This window comes from Adiantum capillus-veneris, chromosome 5, assembly GCF_014529385.1.
Source record: "Adiantum capillus-veneris isolate H3 chromosome 5, ASM1452938v2, whole genome shotgun sequence".
Taxonomy (NCBI): Eukaryota; Viridiplantae; Streptophyta; class Polypodiopsida; order Polypodiales; family Pteridaceae; genus Adiantum; species Adiantum capillus-veneris.
This window is the reverse complement of record NC_140935.1, coordinates 86,242,332-86,256,691: the sequence shown is the minus strand read 5'-3', so window position 1 is coordinate 86,256,691 and position 14,360 is coordinate 86,242,332. Positions and strand designations below refer to the sequence as shown.

Sequence of the window (14,360 nt, the reverse complement as noted above, 5' to 3'; positions counted from 1 at the left end):
TAAGAAAAAAAAGCCTTTTCCTTTCGAAACAGCTTTGGGTTAAGACTACGATTATTTGACAAAGACTTTCCTACATCTATCGATTAGATCGAGAAACCTATGGACATTACTCGTTAGATAATTGAATTGCAAGATTTTTCATTTCCATGCCTATTTCTTCTTCCTCTGTGGAAGAGAGGAAGACGAATGCTCAATGTGCAATGAGTGAATATGATTTATGTGATAAATAGAAATTGGTTGGAAATTATAGTTATTACCCAATCATATAGAAAGTTGTATTTGATAAAAGTTGCACGTGCAGTTTGGAGGGAGATCCCCCACTAACCGGTGGATCTACTCTACAATATGGAGTGAAGAAGCCAAAATAGTAGCTTAAAACACCGCCAAGAAAAGACAAAAACAAAAAGGTTGAAGTCTGAAGTGGTTGTAAACTTGTGGTCCATCAGAGCAATGTAGCAAACAAAATTAGAAATATCGAATCGGATCTAATTTATCGCAATCAATTGGCAAACATGCTAGTTGATCGTATCCTGAAAAACGGCAAAAAATCACTAGCTTATTAGACTTTTATCAAGCTATGAAGCTGATTAGATAAAAGACAAATAGGAACCCACTATCTATTCTACGACAGGTAGTGCTGCATGGGGTAACTCCCGATGTAATCACAAAAACCAAACATGTGGGTGGATCAACTTATCAAGTTCCCCAGCAAATGCGTTCCCCCATGTTGTTAGTACCCGCCTCGCATCTCATTGGTTAATGATGCATGTAAGTGCAATGTTGATTAGTTATATAACCTCATTGCATGGGTCTTTGCTAGAAATAACTTTGTTAAGTTTATTCTACGGCAAGGTAGGTAGTGTAACTTTGCCACACAAGTTTGAGAAACAATTGTTATTTTTCTTGATGAACCTTCGTAAGAATATGTGGAAACAAACTGGTGTGGAAAGCTATTCCTACTTCCTCATCTCCAACTCACGAAAGTGCCAATTGATTAATTGCTTGGATAAGTGGGCTAGCCAAACAATAATTTTGGGGTTTTCTCTGTCGACTATTGGTATACTTTCTGGTGCAGTGTGGGCTAATAAAGCTCGGGGATCTTATTGGAGTTGGGACTCGAAAGAGACTTGGGCATTGGTAACTCGGTGAATATATGCTACTTACCTTCACGTGAAGGTGGATAAGAGGAAGATGGGGGGGACCGTCCACAGCATCATCTATGGGGATTTTCTTAGTTTGGGTTTGTTTCTTGGGAGTCAATTTATTAGGATTTGGATTGCATAATTACGGATGGTTAGCGCAAAGACCAGGAGGTTAATTTTGGTAAATTGAAGGAAAATAAAATTTGGGGGGGGGGGGGGGGGGGGGGGGGGGGGGGCGAAGAGATTAAAAAAAAAAGTGTTTTGGAAAAAAATTTGACAAAAAACTTGACTTCATTGAGAAATTGGGGGAGCAGCAGGGTAGCAAAATGACTCCAAAAACCTAAAAGGAGAAACAGGAACAGATTTGTTAGTAAATAGATGTATTTTCCAAATTTTTGTTTCTACCTCTTCATTTCTTGCAGATAAAAACAATTACCAAATTGTAGCTATTTTGTGTACCTGTGTGAATCTATTATATTGGCCTTCCAAGAAACTCTTTTCTTCATCCCATGCTTCTATGCCATAAAGGTGGTGTACAAACAAGATTATTAGTTCGTACTAAATTCTCTAGGTACTCATTTCCTAGCTCATAACGTTGAGTCATGTAAGTGGGAGGGAAGGGACTTTAGTATTCCTAATAGATGAAATCAAATTTGGGTATAAACCAATACCTAGAATTGGCGAGAGAAAACATATTAGAATAAATAATTCTCTTGGACCAGGATCAATTGAGTAAGGATCTGATTTGTCAAAAAAATTAATACTATAAAATAGCTGGCGTAACATTGATAGTAAGTAGATGGGAGTTAATCCATACCGACTGTCTCTAGCATCGTAATTCATGCCTTAAAGGAAAAAGAATATTGATTATAAGTAGCAACTCCCAAAAAAACTAGCAATTTTGACACAAAACCACTCATTCCCGGTAATTCAAGAGAAGCCAACGAGAGGGTGCTAAACATGGTAAATAATTTAGGCATTGAAATAGACGCCCCTCCCAATTGATCCAGTACATAAGTTCAAGTTCTATTGTAATAGGTACCTGCGATAAAAAATAAGGTAGCTCCAATCAAACCATGGGAAATCATTTTTAATATGGCTTCATTAATACCTGTCTCTTTATAAGAACCGATTCTGATGGTTACAAAACCCAAATGAGAAATGAAAGAATAAGGTATTCTTCTTTAAAATTGTGCTAACTCATTGAAATTAAGGAGGCATATATAATTTGAATTGCTCCAAGTAACATCATCCACAATTCAAGTAAAAAATGTGCATGAGTTAATAATTCCAAATTAATTTGAATAAGTGCGTATCCACCCATTTTTAATAGCACTCCGGCTAGTAACATACATGTGTTGTAGTGTGCCTCCCCATGAGTATATGGAAACTAGGCATGGAAGGGAAAGATATGCAATTTCATGGCATAAGCTACCAAGAAACCTACATAGATTAGTACTTCTAAAGAAAGGGGATACAATTTATTTATCAACTCTTGAATATTTAAAGAAGGAACCTCGCTACAATAAAAACTCATAGTAAAAGCCGCCACCAATAAAAATATTGAGCAACCAATTGTGTATCAAACAAATTTTGTGGCTAAGTATAAATGTATTTTTCTTCCCCATAAACTTAGTAGTAACTAGACTAGAATGAGTTCTATTTCCCACATAAAGAAAAAAAAAGCAAAATGTCTCATGAAATAAATAATCCAATTTGGTTGCCATACATAATTAGCATTAAAAAGTAAAATAGTTGTGTATTAAGAGTGATAAGGTTGCCATAGTAGCTGCAAAACTCGTCAATATGACAAGATCGAGGGAAAGCCCGTCGATCCCTAATGACAAGTGAAGATGGATAGAGTTTCTCCAGTTAAAGGTTTCCAGCAACTGGATGGATTGATAATCAATTTGAAAATGACAATAAAATATGTAAGTGATTGGTAAAAATTCCAATATGCAAATACCCAGAGTATACCATCGAGTGACTCTGTTTCCATTACGAGGCAGGATTGCAATCATCAAACCAACAAAAATTGGGAGGGAAACGATTATCGTTAACCGAGGTACATCACTAATCATGAATTGAAAAAGAAATAATTTTTAATAGAGACTGTTTAAGCCAAATGAGAGGACTCATACCCAACTTTGGAAGTGGGAAGTTTTGGGTATGAGTTGAAATGAATGATTTAGGGGTTACCTTTTCCGTCCTACCAATTAATAAGCTAGACCCATACTACGGGTAGTTTCTGCCCCCAAGTAGACACGTGCCCTCAGAAAATCTATTGGACAGGTAGATTCACATCTCTTACATCCCACACAATGTTCTGTTCTGGGAGCAGAAGTTATTTGATTTGCCTTGCATCCATCCCATAGTATCATTTTTAGCACATTTGTAGGGCATGATCTTACACACTAGGTACAACCAATACATGTATCATAGGATCTCACTAAATGTGCCATTGAGTCTATCTACTCCTCTTAAATCAATAAGGTAAATTCCTACTAGTTACTTGGAAAAAAGAAAATCCCCCCCCCCAAAAAAAATACCCGAATACTCCGGATAAGCTGTCCTCATCACTTTCAAAATCTTAAGTTTTATTTTGTAAAAAAAATTCTCTTTTTTTTTCTACCCAGGGGATAAGCTATCAATTGAATTTATGGTAAACTAAAAAAAGGTGTTAGCTAGCAGTTATAATTGGAAGAAAGTATCAAACTAATTTGCTGAGTTGAAATATTGCCGCTGAGGGAAAAGTCAACAACTAGGTGTTTAAAACTATACAACCTATCAATCAATCACCATTTTAACAAATTCAATTGATCTATAAAATTGACACCGGAGGAAAAGTAAAATTAATTTTCTTGACAAGTGATATTGTGCCTAAACTTCCTAGTAGGATATCCAATCCTACCGCTGCCAAAATAAAATTGTTAATTAATTTTGATATATTCGTCAGACACAATTATTTAAGTGTTTTGACTAAATTTTTCATGGCGAATAGTTACTTTTTCCTATATCTTTTAATCTTTCTTTGCCAGTCTTTTAGCAGATAGTTTATCCAAAAAATTCTTTGAGCAGGTAACTTGTGTGGAAAATTATGACTTGGGTGCCAAGTTTTCTTTCTCCCAAGATTTATCTCCCAAAATAATTTCTTGAATTCAAAACTGTTTGAATTCAAACATCTTGAGAGTTGGGAGGAGGTAAATGCCCCAAATCCGTTTGATCAAAATTGAGTTCATGATGATTGTAAACTGGAAAGTTCATACTCTTTGGTCATCGACAGACAATTTATTGGGCAGTACTCAACGGAGTTCCCATAGAATATGCAGACTCCAAATCAATGTTATAGTTTTTATTTTTTTTTCTTTTTCACATCTTTTATGAATATCCAATTGACAACTAGGAGATTTATCGGGCATATGCAATGTCAAGAAGTGCGGCGTGCGGCGTGCGGCGTGGAAAGCGCCGAGCCTCTGCCTGTGAGAGTTCACAGTAAAATCAAGCAAGTCGTAGAAGATTTGAGGCTAAAAACACACTCACAAAGAAAAAAACTCAAGACATGAAATCTTATCTTTGAAAAAGAACCAAGCTCAACTCAAAACTCTTGTGTGTGTGATGATTTGGTGTAGCCTCGCTGCCAATTATATAGTTGCAGTGCTCTTCGGCCCTGATAAAAACCCTATACAAACGCTTCAATTCTCCGTTGTAGACATTTTATGGAAGCTTTATAACTTCATTATACATTCTCAAATAGGTATTTGAAGAGGGGAAACACTAGTTGGTGGCCTCACAGCCTCAAATATCCCTAGGTTGGAACAACACGGGACTGCACTAGCATACCATAGGTGCATGCTTTTTATCCCTTATAGAGGAGCTTAAAGTGATGATATTCATGTTTTAAAATGTTCCCTCACCCCTCATAGTCATGGAACCATGAGTGATGTGTCATTTTTTGAGCCATTTTTTACCATTTTCGGGTAATTTTTTGCCAAAGAATGCTCTTTTTTGCCCGTAAAAGCCCAAACAAGCTGGGAAAAATCCCTAAACTTGTGGAAAAATCCATTGGGCTTAAATTTCATCCTGAAACTCATTTTACCACTTGGAAAGCATTCTAGATATATCTCTTATGCCTGCACATGAAACTTGCTATTTTTGGTCGAGATCGCCCGCATTGAACTTTCTAGGCAAAACGAGCGTGCCACTTTGATATACTTGACATTTGTACATTTCTAAATCAAAAGAACCATGTTATAATGTGATAAAATACACGTCAATGCCACGTCTAGGGCCTCGTCTTCCCAGCAAGGTATGTACATGATTGCAACGATGGCATCTATTTTCGCATATATCACACTACGTACATCATAGCACTTGGTCCCACATAACAAAAGCATTGAGAGTGAGTTGTAATATTTCTTATCATTGAATGTTGGTTATCTCAAGAATACTGTCATACACCAACACCCAATCACCTTCCTCAACAGCTCTAGATGTGAGCATGTGCCTTTTATCAAATCTATCCTTATTCTTCAACCTTGCAACTTTTAATCGTGCTACTGCAATCTCAATATCTTGAGTCCTTATTTCTAATTGTTGTACATGCAAATCAATAAGGTATTCCCTAATCATTCAATATTCCCAAGGCAATACATTCCATGTGGGAATTACATCCTCAATTGGCATTTCTGACCATACATCAACTCAAAAGGCATATAACCAGTGACTGAGCTATGTATTGTACGATCAACCCATAAAGCATAAGGCAATAACCTAGGCCAGTATCATTTTACCTTTGCAGGCCTTAGCCAAAACTTTAATTATTGGAGGATGTACATGCTCTGATTTACCACTTCCCTCAAGATTATATGCAGTAGTGAGAGAAAGTTTAATGCCCAACCTAGAGAAAAACTCCCTTGCTTTGTCAGCATCCAACTCACCCATGTCCAATGTTATTCTCCCAACACAACCATAACGGCTAATGACATCATCTAAGAGGAACTTACATATGTGTTATGTGCTTTTTGTTCTTAAAGCACGACCTTCAACCTGATTGGATAAGTCTTTTCGTGCAAGCACTAAGTATCTCATTTCCACAAGCCCAATGGCATTGTAACCAAATCTACTACCCACTTATAGTGCATGGCCAATGGGTAAGTAGGGTGAAACCCATCACAATGAAGTACATTTGAATGCATTTGACAGGTTTCACTAGAATCCACAAAATGAGATACATATTTATACATACCTTTCCACCAATACCTCTCTTTGATTTTAGTAAAGGTGGCCCATACACTCTGTGCCTAGCATAAAGACTCTCATGAAACTTTTTGATAAGGTCCGTGTGTACTCATCACTCACAACCCTCAATGGCATCCCATTTCTTTGTTTTGGATGCTTCCACAAGTATCCATTTTTCAAAAAGTATCCGTAGGCTTTTCTGTGTATTCTTTTGATCTCTTGATTAGTCCACCCTTCTTGCCTTGTCAAAGTGCTCAAATAGCATCCAATGAGCAACCAATCACCTGATATAGGTCCTATGTAAAGGACTCAAGTTCATTTGACAAGCAAACATGATCACCCTTGGCATGAGAAATACTGTAGAATCTTGTGCCTACATCATCACCTTCGACAACCATGTCTTCTTCATTTTCATACCTTGCTCTTGAAATCATATCGAAAACTAGATTATCTTTTCATACAATATTCTTAAATTCTGGATTTAAGGACTTTCTGTAGGCAATCCATCTCAAAATAGCAATGTCTGGAGTTGATCACCTTGTGATCATTCCAAGAAGGGGTAGACAATCAGTCTCCACTATTATATTTGCTCCTATCAAATACTCTTTGTCGCATTTCAATGCAGTGACTAATCCCCGTAGTTCTCTTTTTACCTATGGATAGTTGTGTTGACGAGCACTTAAGACCTTTGCTCCAAATCTCACCACATATCTCTTGCCATCATCATCATCTTGCCCAATCACGCATCCAATTCCTGTGGGGCTAGTATCCACTGTCACAATCACATGTCTTCCACATTCATAGTTTACTTTCCTCAAAGTTGGAGACATAAGCAACAACTTCTTTAATTTCCTCATGGCATGTGTATGCATTTCTTCCCATTGAAATTTCTGGTTCTTTCTCAAAAGTTGATACAAAGGTTCTGCCACATGCGCATAATGTGGAATCCAGATAACATAGAACATACATGCACCCAAGAACCTTCAAACCTTAGTCACATTTATACATTTCTCTTTCATTCTTTGAACTACATCAATCTTTGTAGGACAAGACCTTCTACCATATGGCCCGCACATATGTCCTACAATAAGAACTTCATTCACACCAAACACCGAGTTTTGGCTAGACAAGGTAAGGTTCACCTCTTCCAACCTTGACAAGATATTATCACAATCATTGATATGGTTTCCATATACTTGCGGCATCCCCTCACGTCCAGAGCCACATCTATATCACTTACATATCACATCCTTTGATTGGCACATCATCAAGGAAAGGCATTGTAGTTTGAGATATGAAGTCACGTAGGACTTTGTTCATACCATTCATCATATGTGCAACTGAATTAGTTGCTCCGTGAGGTAAGGTACACATCCTTACTAAGCCCAAAGGCGTCCTCATGATATTTAGGTCCCTGCTTTCCATTGCTAGTTGGCATTGATCATACCCTGAGTACAAATAGCCCATAGAATATATTTCCCTTCTTACAAATGCCTCTGCAAATTCATCTACAATTGGCCTTGTACCCACATTTCTAATTGTAACCTTGTTAACGGGTTGCATATCCTGGATAAAGCGTAAAGAACCATTTTTCTTTGGAACTATGAACCACCTGTTTGAATATGGAGCACAAGGAGGCTCCAAAATATCCATCTTGATCTTTTCATTAAGCCACTCAATAAGTTTTTGCAAATGAGCCTTTGGAACTGGAATAGGCCTCAAGTTCCAAGGTACATGAGGGATAGTGAAGATTACCATAGGAGCAGCTCAATTGACATTTGTTGATCTAGGTTGTGTTACATGCACTTTATAGGTCGTGTGATTCACTCCGCAATGGCGCCTTCGCTCCCACAACATTGGTGTCGTTGTGGGAGCAAATCACACCACCTATAAAGTGCATGAACACAACCTAGATCAACATAATGGCAATCGAGGACACAGATGACACGATAAGCACATGGAGGAAATCTCTTTAGCTTGTCAGGCTGAGACCATGCTACACATACAACACTCTAAAAGGAAAACTAAACCACAATCTAGAGTCTCACTACTCTCAACTACACCATCCAACCCGTATACACACAAACGGAAGGAAACTCACTAAACCATGCCAGAATCATACGAAACTTATGGAACACCATCCCCTCACTAGGATGCACCTGTCCCAAAGCCCCTACACTCCAAATCCTAGCTCTAAATCCATCTGCCAAAAACGCGTATAAAGACATGTCAATTTTTTGAAAGTGCCTGAAATTGAAATCTATAAGTACCTATGTGTAGCTTATGTCGCTACGATTCTAATGACTACTTGCAGGCAAAAAACAGACATCGTTTGCTATACTTACAACTGCAAATAGCTCGTAGATGTGTGAGCACATTCGCTTCGTTTCGCGAGGAATGCTTGGTGTTGTCGCGTAGCTCTTACTGAGGCTACCAATAGTGAAGTCGGATCTACAATGTGATGAACAAGCGGGGAGTAGTGCTAAGATGAAGCTCACGCTCTCTCTCTTCCTCTCTCACACATAGTCTTATTGACCCATCCGTCAATACAAATCTTGATAAAACTATACTAGCTACACTAGTATGGCTTAGACTCATGTTGGATTGGAAAGATCAACCATCCTTGGTAAGCTATATCGGGTATTAGGTGCCCCAAAAATGAAGGAAGAATTTTTTTGAGTTAGGGAATCCACCTATGCAATCCAAATTGCCTTTGGATTTCATGAAAGCCATCCAAAATTCCATAAAAATGTAAGATTTGGCCAAAAAAAAGGATTGGTACATTCTTGTAATCAGGTCATAGCTTCTGAACATTTGATTCTCCTTGGAAGCATGAAAACATGTTGAGAACTACTAAGGCTAATCCTCTACAATGCTAGACCTCACAAATAGGAGTTTTATAGTGGAGAAGTTGGAAAACTTTGATAAAAGACAAAAAAAATAGAACACAATTTTTCCACACATTTTAGGTTCAGGTTGGATAATGATAGTAGCACTTCTTAGCTACATTCTTCAGTGTTTGAAGAAAGTATTTTTCCCAGTTATCTTTGTCAATGTCCTTAACATCACATATTGTTTGAAGGCTTGGAGATGAACATTTGGGTCATCCCTCTTGGTGCCTCCAAATGTTAGAAATGTGATTTTCAAGTCATTGGTCTCTTTTTTATATTTGGGTTTGTCATGGTACTCAATTTCTCTCTCCCAACATCTAGGTTTGTCATGGTGAACAATTTCTCTTTCCCGATGATTTGGTTTATCCTGCTGATCAATTTTTTCCTCTCAACTCCGTGATTTGACATGGATCATCTATCACATTTACGGTTTTGTCGTTTTAGACTCCTTTCCTCGGAAAGGTTTTGTCATTGACTAAGAGTGTTTGTGCTTGTGTTTCCTAGCCCACTAGCATTAGTATTGGTCTTAGATTTTCTTTCTTGAGAGAATGAAAATGGAATTAGTTGGATGGCTTGACAATTATTCCAGAGTGAGGCTTAGAGTAGCTTGTCAGGACTTCAAACGTTCAAAAATTAGGTGACCAAGCAGCAAAATCAGACAAGCAGGCTCTAACAATAGAATCAAATAAGTAGACTTCAAACACATGACTGAATTGAATAGAAAATTGAATGAGACAACTAAGCATGTGATACATATTCACATTACAAATAGAATTTGGAATGAGTGACTGAAAAGTACAAATTGCAAAGACCATCATTGAGTACTTCTAAGCTCTCTAGGGTTCTCCTAGGATCTCCCAAGTGATGCAAAGAAGTGTCAAGAGTCTCAAGATACAAGAAGACCCTAAAATGAGATTAATGGGTCCTATTTATAGGTGTTGATACTAGACTCCAATTGCATGACACGGTCGTACAATAGAGAACCACTCTACTACACCTCCACATGGCATCTATTGGTGTTGGTTATTTTGGAAAGTCTCAATCTGTAGACATTAGAGAGAACCTATAGAAAGAATCTCTCTAATGAGGTTGGTCCCACAAGGATGAGTGTGAGGCATCTCTTAAAAAACCGGTCCCACCTTCTACAACAATGTAAGAAGGGGCTTCATAATCACCTTATAGTAGTTGTATATAGGGGCTTTTTAAGATGGACCACTCACAGTTGGCATGTTCTTTTTTATAAAGAGTAGATACCCAGAGTCCAACAATGGCTATGCTCTAACATATATAGAGAGAAAAAAGTGTTGGAAGAGGATTCATTGGCCCTTGTGCGAAGGTCATAGGGCCAAAATGTCTACTTATTCTAAGTTTTTGTTTTGTTTTTGCTAGCGAACCATGATTAGGTTCTTTTTTATAAAGAGAGTAGATACCCGGGAGTGCACCAATGGCTATGCTCTAACATATGTAGAGAGAAAAAAGCGTTGAAAGAGGATTCCTTGGCCCTGCGAATTCATAGGGCCAAAAAAATCTACTTATTTTAAGTTTTTGTTTTGTTTTTGCTAGCGAACCATGACTAGGTCCTTTTTCTAGGGCTATAGACTCAATCTATTATTGATGGCATGTTGCCTGGGTTATCCCATCATGACTTTTAAGTTGGTGGGTTAGGGACCTCACAAGAAGCAGTCAAAAAGTGGTTTCTCGACTTAAATATTTTTAATCTATCTTTTTACAACCGCAATGATGTATAAATGATATACAGGTTCTTGATGAGTTCCAAGTTCTATAATCATTGCAAAATAGTTGTGCAGGTGAGTAATTGTTAGTATTTATGTGCCCAAAAAATTTAGCAACCTTAAGTATAAAAGGAATATGTACTCACTTTTTGGATAATGAGAGCTTGGAAGAGTTTGGCTATGGTGTCCATCTTCTTCTTCAACACTAACTAATCTCCTACTCACTAGTCCTCATGTGTGAGTAGTCTTGCTTGCTTCCTTCTTATGCATTGAGAGGCTATTTTTCTCCATGTGTATGCATCAAGGTAGACATTTTTGATGGCCCCCAAATGTGAATGATGCAACTGCACAAGCTTCTTTTCCCTTGTGCATGCTACAAATAGTTTCTCTACTCTAGTCAGTTTGCCTTCAAGAACCAACGCTGGCTTTTTAGGAAGACCAAATGAAGCTACTTAAAGGTAGCATAGAGAAAATTTAGTGCATGGAAGCTCGACCTAGAATACGTTAGCATACCTCATGAGTTCATGAGGAGGAGTAAAATTATTCTGAATAGTTATCGCTTTATATCTATAGGTGTGTGTGTGTGTGTGTGTGTGTTGTTGGCCGGGGGGGGGGGGGGGGGGGGGAGAGAGAGAGAGAGAGAGAGAGAGAGAGAGAGAGAGAGAGCACATTTGAAGTCCTAAAAGAACTTGGTATATCTTGTGGGCCATGAATTGAAGCCTTTGTGTGTGTGTGTGTGTGTGTGTGTGTGTGTGTGTGTGTGAGAGAGAGAGAGAGAGAGAGAGAGAGAGAGAGCACATTTGAAGTCCTAAAAACAACTTGGTATATCTTGTGGGCCATGAATTGAAGCCTTTGTGTGTGTGTGTGTGTGTGTGTGTGTGTGTGTGTGAGAGAGAGAGAGAGAGAGAGAGAGAGAGAGAGAGAGCACATTTGACGTCCTAGGAATAAGTTGATATGTCATATGGGTCATGAATTGGAGACCTTCAATGAGCTTTCGCTGTCTACTTTGATGAAGCTGATCGATCCTATAGTGAGGGTAAAAAGTCCTAAAGGAATGGGGGAGATTAGAACAAATGAACCGTTAATCAAGTGTCTTTTTGCTAGAGAGGAATTTTCCTTTTTATGGTGGGGCGGTGAACGCAGGAGAGAGTATCATCGTCCTGGCATTTGCATAGGTTTCTAATAATAATGGTGGCAATTCGGGTGCCGGTCAAAGCAAGTAGTCAAAAAACGCACACCCACCACCCTCCGCAATACATACAAAGATAATGGGTGCAACTCTCTTCTTGCTAGTGGCTGCTTGCACGGCAGCTCAAGCTCTCCATTAAAGCTTAGAGCTGCGCCTCTCTCTCTCTCTCTCTCTCTCTCTCTCTCTCTCTCTGTGTGTGTGTGTTTGGACTGTATGCTTTTCCCCGTTCCGACAACAATGGACTCATCATCACACGAAGAAGCTTTCCTTCTTGAATTTCAAAGCCGCTAGGCATATATACCTCTTCATGCTTATCAATCTCACTCACAGCCTTCAAGTATGCATCTCTCGTTCTTAACCCAACCCTTTTCACAGAAACACAAGCTCGCTAATCACTTCAAATTTGTAAAGCTTGCCAAGGTAGAAAATACTTGGGATGTAAGCACAAATGACATAGATATGATCTCAAGGCATATCTCAATTAAGCGATCTAAAACCAAAGTTGCACAAAAGCCTCTTTGTAAGAGGCACAACCCAATAGTTTTCAAGTGGCCAACCACTTACATGACTTGTAGAACAGTCGATGTTGCATCAACATATGTGCCTCATGGATATCTCCCGGTTTGTGTCGGCGGCAGTTATGATGATGCCAAGAGATACCTTGTCAAAGCTAAGGATCTCAATCATCCAGTCTTCCTTGATCTCTTAGAGTACACTGCCCTAGAATATGGCTACTCTAACACTGGTATCCTCAAAATTGTGTGTGACATTGAGCACTTTGAGAAGGTGCTTGCCTCTTTCTCTCATAGATATCCTGCAAAACCAATAGCACAATCTCCAAAGCTCGCTCCAAAGAAGGCCACCAAGTAATCCTCAGGAGTGCACTTATAAGAAACCATGTATATCACATTTCGTTCGAATGGTATTAAAAAAACCTCTATACTTACATATCATGGGGCAATCAAAATATCCCCTTTTTTTGTTAAACTTAACACTAGAATGGTAACAGGACACTTTTATGTCCTTGGACACTTTTGTGTCCTGTTAAGTGACCATTTTGCTTGAATTATTTGAAGAGTATGAAAATGAATTTCTAGGTGCTATATATCCACAAAATTGCCTTATGAGTTGAAAAAAACTTAGCATTTTTTTTTGAGTATCTATCTCACCATTAACCTTACTCTTAGAGCACAACCTTTTTGAACCTAAACTGTGTGAAAAAACGGGTCCTGTTTTTGGTTTTTTTTCAATTTTTGGCAACTATACCACTCTAAACTTCATGTTTGTGAGGCTTAGATGGCTAGAGGTTAGGCCTTCATATTTCTCAACATGTTTTGATGCTTGTAGGGAGAGCTAAGTGTTAAAATTGAAAGTTATGACCAATTTACAAGAATTGCATAATCCTTTTTTTGGCCAAAATTAGCACTTTTATGATTTTTTTGGTGGCTTTCTTGATATTCAAATTCAATTTTGATTGTGTAAGTGTAATGTATAACATAAAGCTAATCTCCCTTGAGTTTTGGGGGACCTAATATGCTATATAGCATAGTATATGATGATGGTTGAGTTTTTTGATTGCTGAAGAATACGATACATTTTAGAGTAGCAAGTATAACTTTCTCAATATTGCTAGTTTCTTAGGCTTTGTAGGTAGTGACCATATCTAATCATAGACTACAAACTTGGCTAGATATTGAGTAGTTTCTATGGGTTTCTAGAGGTCATAATGCTAAACCCAGTTTTTTCATGTTCGTTGTATTTAGCACTTTATCATTGCCCCCAAGGTTCCAATTGTAAGAGATCCATTATTCTTTTGACATGCTCCATGGCTCCTTTTGAATCCAGAGGCCCAAAGGGAACTAAGAAAACATGTCTATAGTATCTGTATTGAGCGTGACTATAGAAACTTTGATGATAGGTCCGCAGAATTGAAAAAATGCAACTTTTTTGTATCTATTTGTTTTGCCCAAAAAAAATTTAGTGAGGTAAAAGCAACCATATGTTTTGGTCACCAACCCATTGAAGTTAACGGGGCATTTTATCTCATGTCCTACAAAAATCTCTACTCTTATTTATATGCAATAAACAGTAAGAAATTGTTGTTTTGGGCAAACTGCACTGGTCCATCAACTTTGGAGGCTTGTAGTGACCAAGGGATGAGAAAAAT

The 14,360-nt window shown here is 38.1% G+C and overlaps 2 protein-coding genes across 2 annotated transcripts; one reads left to right on the top strand and one right to left on the bottom strand.

Annotated features, from left to right (window-relative positions):
• Positions 1 to 1,742: 1,742 nt before the first annotated feature.
• LOC147457669 (NADH-plastoquinone oxidoreductase subunit) lies at positions 1,743 to 3,223 on the bottom strand. Its single transcript, XM_086513350.1, is given in 5 exon segments — positions 1,743 to 1,954; positions 1,957 to 2,328; positions 2,331 to 2,823; positions 2,826 to 2,917; positions 2,920 to 3,223. Coding segments are annotated over 5 exon segments (1,473 nt in total).
• Positions 3,224 to 12,294: 9,071 nt separating this feature from the next.
• Positions 12,295 to 13,307, top strand: LOC147457668 (auxin-responsive protein SAUR40-like). Its single transcript, XM_086513632.1, has one exon. It carries the CDS (start codon positions 12,533 to 12,535, stop codon positions 13,061 to 13,063), a length of 531 nt encoding a protein of 176 aa, XP_086369758.1. The 5' UTR covers positions 12,295 to 12,532; the 3' UTR covers positions 13,064 to 13,307.
• The last annotated feature ends 1,053 nt before the right edge of the window (positions 13,308 to 14,360 follow it).